At 39.3% G+C, this 5,017-nt stretch overlaps 1 protein-coding gene across 1 annotated transcript; it reads right to left on the minus strand.

Annotated features, from left to right (window-relative positions):
• Positions 1–2,618: 2,618 nt before the first annotated feature.
• LOC125261250 (sushi, nidogen and EGF-like domain-containing protein 1) lies at positions 2,619–4,700 on the minus strand. The gene is made up of 5 exons (XM_048179866.1): positions 4,410–4,700; positions 3,779–4,235; positions 3,519–3,648; positions 3,304–3,431; positions 2,619–3,220 (listed from the first exon to the last, which is right to left on the minus strand). The coding sequence occupies exons 2-5, from the start codon at positions 3,896–3,898 to the stop codon at positions 2,894–2,896; spliced, it is 705 nt and encodes a 234-aa protein (XP_048035823.1). The 5' UTR covers positions 3,899–4,235; positions 4,410–4,700; the 3' UTR covers positions 2,619–2,893.
• Positions 4,701–5,017: the final 317 nt, after the last annotated feature.

The following is a 5,017-nucleotide window of genomic DNA, read 5'->3' on the forward strand; positions in this document are numbered from 1 at the left end:
CCCTCCACCATTATAGTATGGCACACTGTCCCAGGTAGCGACAAAAGTTGAAGTAGCAGCAAAAGGTATGCTAGGGAAGTATCGCCTAACAGCCGCAGTGGCTTGTGCCAGTACAGCACTGCTTGTATCCTCTCTATAGGAGATAGTTCCTCCGCGTCTGTTGTCAAGGCGAGTCCAAAGAGGAGCAATGATGTCTCTTCCGGAATCCAGAGAGGGGTTGTAGGCAGACAGCGGCTCGGTAAACGTTAGATGGCCATTGTTGTTCACCTAAATGTTAGGATCACATTTTTCAAAAGGATTTTAAAGAGACATGTGAAGAAAAGAGGAGCATGTAAATAACTCGTAACTTAATGTTTGCGCGGGGGTGGAATGTGACGCTTACAAAGATCCGATTGTACGTGCGTCCAAAGTATTTGAAAGGCTGCTGCAAGAAAATGACATCGGAGCTTCCATCATCGGCAGTGGGCTTGACTATTTCTCCATCCCCAGAAGCTAGGAAATTAGTTGGCACTAAGAAAAGGATAGGTGGGAAGAATTATTTAGCTCTGCTGATGAAAAACAAGCCTGTAGATAGTACAGGTTAAGCTTGAGCTTCTGTTTGCATTGGCTTACAGTTCGGTGAGCCATCAACATGGAAGGAGCTGCGACCATTCACATTGATATTGCTGCTGGATGAGAGTTCTGGGGCACGGGTTACCGGAATCGTGAAAGAATTGACAGAGTCCGCCGTGTTGTAACCAGCCTGTAGAAGTACAGTAAATCAATCGTGTTTAGGTCCTCAACCTGTTCCAGATATAACTGTCTTTTGCTAGAATGTAAGGAATGAAGTGAGGCAAGGGCAATTCCTTGTCATTTCTATCATTAGCAAAAACAACAAAGGACCCGTCTCCACTCACCAGCCAAATTTGTTCTGTTTCTGCAATGTCTCCGTAGTTGATGAGGATGAAAGTGCGATGAACGTTGGAGACTAAAACCACTTGGAAAGTAACCACCTTTAAAATACCAACAGACAGCATTCAAAATCTTCACCCTTCACAGGACAACACTAAATCACCGATAAACAACGATTCGATCTTACCCCTCCACCTCTAGAGTATGGCACATTGTCCCAGGTAGCAACCAAAGCTGACGAAGCACTGAAGGTTATGTTAGGGAAGTATTGCTTGACAGCCGCGGTGACTTGTGCCAGTACAGCACTGCTTGTATCCTCCCTATAGGAGATAGTTCCTCCACGTCTATTGTCAAGGTGAGTCCAAAGAGGAGCAATGAAGTCTCTTCCACAGTTCAGAAGGGGGATGGGGTCGGACAGTTGCTCCGTAAATGTCAGAAGGCCATTGTTGTTCACCTAAAATTCATCCAAAAAACACGTTCATTTGTCGTAAGAGGAAATATGCAGAAAGAATGAAGAGGTAGAATGAGCCACAATTTCTACTAGTTGATTCTACAAATCGATAGTCCTCTGAATTTTACAATTACACAAACTTGTACATTAAGATCTCAAAGTCGGAACAAAATAAAGCAAGCAGTTACAGTCCTTTAATTTAAAGAGACTCGTGATTTTAGATGCAAGTAGAAGAAAAATGTCTCTAGATATACAAAAGGACAACTAAACAATGCTTACAAAGGTTTGATTGTGCGTGCGTCCAAAATATTTCAAAGGCTGCTGCAATATAATGGCTTCAGAGCTTCCGTTATCCAAACGGGGGGTCACTATTTCTCCATTCCCAAATGGTAGGAAATTAGCTGGCACTAGGAAAAATGTAAGTGACAAGGAATCCTTTAGTTCTTCTGACAAACATAAGCTCACAAACAAACACTGCACTGGTTAAAATTGTCAAAGGGGAAGTCACTATGAATGAATTGTGCTTGTTTATTAGTGTTGTCTATTTTTATGTTTCTGATATGATTTTAGCACCTGACTGACAACAAGAATTATATAAATAAGGTAATCGAGCTAGAGTAATATGGCCACAAAATTACTGCACATCGGAATTTGCCCAGAGCTAACAGGCTGCTTCTGAGTGCAAGGTTGTAATAAGTACAGCAGACTACTACAATCTGGCAAATATTTCTGGAATTGTGAAATAAGACTTGCCCACTGCAATCTACAACCTGAATTGGATTTTTTAAGAGGCTGAAGGTACACTCAACTACACAGTGCCAAGCAACACTGCACTGGTTAAAATTGTCAAAGGGGAAGTCACTATGAATGAATTGTGCTTGTTTATTAGTGTTGTCTATTTTTACGTGTCCCACATTTTTCTGGGATTGTGTAGTGCGACTCGCCCACTGCGATCCGGAACTTGAATTGGCTTTTTAAGAGGCTGAAGGTACACTCAACTACACGGTGCCGGGTAAAGTGCAACTGTAAACAAGTTTCAGGTTTTGTGCTCAAACACTGCATGCTACAGTGGCACAAAAGTTTAGTGAATTCACCCCTGAGTACCTTGTCGTAACCAATAATACAGCTCGTTGGCTTACAGTTTGGTGAACCATCAACATGGAAAGACCAGCAAGCAGTCACGTTGATATTACTGCTTGACGAGAGTTCTGGGACACTGATTCCTGGAATTGTGAAAGAACTGGTAGAGTCCACAGTGTAATAGCCCGCCTGGTAGAGTAAAAAATATATTTTATTTTTTTTTATTTTCTCATTATATATTAAAATAAGACAAAGATTCTGTTTTGCATTCATGATCAATTCCTTCTGAATTCTTTATTCATATTTGTTTTTGTCATTTGTACAGTGCGCAAGAAGCAGCACTCCAATTACCCTCCAAGGTTGTCTTGTAGCTGCCACATCTCCATAATAGATCAGGATGAAAGAGCGGTGAACATTGTAGGCTAAAACCACTTGGAAACTGGCCATCTTCAAAATACCAGTAGACAGCAATTAAGTCTTCCATACAAGATGGACCATTAATTGGAAATTAGAGATTATTGTTGGTCTTACCCCTCCACCATTGTAGTATGGCACACTGTCCCAGGTAGCGACAAAAGCTGAAGTAGCAGCAAAAGGTATGCTAGGGAAGTATCGCTTAACTGCTGCAGTGACTTGTGTCAGTACAGCACTGCTTGTATCCTCTTTATAAGAGATAGTTCCTCCATGTCTATTGTCAAGGCGAGTCCAAAGTGGAGCAATGATGTCTCTTCCGGAATCCATTAAGGGGATGTAGGCAGACAGTGGCTCAGTAAACGTTAGATGGCCATTGTTGTTCACCTAAAATTTAGGACCAAAATTCTCAACGGTATTTTAAAGAGAATTTTGAATAAATTATAGGTATCGAAATAAATTGTGCTTACAAAGATCTGACTGTATGTGCGTTCAAAGTATTTGAAAGGCTGCTGCAAGAAAATGGCTTCAGAGCTTCCATTTTCAGCAAAGGAGTTCAATATTTTTCCATCCTCCAAAGATAGGAACATAGTTGGCACTAAAAAAGTATAAGTGACAAGGGATTGTTTTATTTATGCTATCAAAACATAAGCTCAGAAATGTTATTTTTGAAACATTGTCTTACAGTTTGGTGAGCCATCAACATGGAAAGACCATTGCCCAGGCACATTAATATTGCTGTTGGTTGAGAGTTCTCTGGCCCTGGTTACTGGAATTGTGAATGAATTGACAGAGTCCATTGTATGATAACCAGCCTGTAGAAGTAAACAGAATTTTTAGAATTCCCAACCTTTTCAAAACAAAGCTTTATTTTGCCAGTACAGGAAGTATTGAATTAACAGTTCCTTATCATTTAGTGTTTTTATGGACCTGTAATTCACTTACCATCCAACTTTGCACTGTTGTAGCAATATCACCATAGTTGAATAGTATGAAAGAGCGATGAACATTGTAGGCTAAAACCACTTGAAAAGTAACCACCTTCACAAAATGAATAAACAGCATTCAAAGTCCTCGAAAGAAAAAAAAAAACATAGATAATGTATTGATAATCATTGATTACTGTAGGTCTTACCCCTCCACCACTATAGTATGGCACCCTGTCCCAGGTAGCAATAAAAGCAGATGTAGCAGCAAATGGTATGTTAGGGAAGTATTGCTTAACAGCTTCAGAGGCTTGTGCCAGTACAGCACTGCTTGTATCCTCTCTATAGGAGACAGATCCACCCCGTCTATTGTCAAGGTCAGTCCAAAGAGGAGCAATGATGTCTCTTTCAGACTTCAAAATTGGGTTGTAGGCATACAGTGGCTCATTAAATGTTATATGGCCATTGTTGTTCACCTAAAATTAAGAACCAAAACAAGTTTTAATGTCAAAATATTTGACTAAAAATGAATGATGCAGTGCACAGCTAAAACAGACAATGAAAAAGACCCATAAAATATTAGTATCAATTACTGAATATTCTTACAATTTTATAAATCTGCAACAACAATAACAAACTCAAATGCTTACAAAGATCTGACTGTATGTGCTTTGGAAGTATTTGAAAGGATGCTGCAAGGAAATTGCTTGAGAGGTTCCATCGTCTGATAATGGGTTTTGTGTGTCTCCATCCCCAAAAGGCAGGAAATTAGCTGGTACTAAAGACAGTGTAAAGAATAATACATTATTATGACTTTTCAAAGAAACACATCCAAATTAGCAGTCCTTTCTAAATTTTCTATTTGCATTTTCAGTTATGCAACAATTTATGTCATGATTATTCATCCTGGCATTCTGTTTCAACAAAATAGTCAAAATTGTCCACACAATGAAAAACTGATAGACCAAATTTAATTTAACATATGAAAAGTGAAAAAAGTGCACAAAAAGTGAAGTGTCTTAAAAACAGACCAAAGAGCAGATGTTTCAACTCATGCTTTCTTCAATGCTAATGGAACAAGCTACAACAACACTCTTCTACAGGCACAATTACAATTTTTTACTAGTTGACAATTAAATAGCACCTTCATTACAGGTCATCAGCCTCATGTCTGTGTGTATTTGTGTGACCATTTGTAATATAGTTCATATCATTTTGTGAATTAGACTAGTATGGCAAGCAAGCAGTATAGGAGTTG

Source organism: Megalobrama amblycephala, unplaced genomic scaffold (genome assembly GCF_018812025.1).
Source record: "Megalobrama amblycephala isolate DHTTF-2021 unplaced genomic scaffold, ASM1881202v1 scaffold383, whole genome shotgun sequence".
NCBI classification, from domain to species: Eukaryota; Metazoa; Chordata; class Actinopteri; order Cypriniformes; family Xenocyprididae; genus Megalobrama; species Megalobrama amblycephala.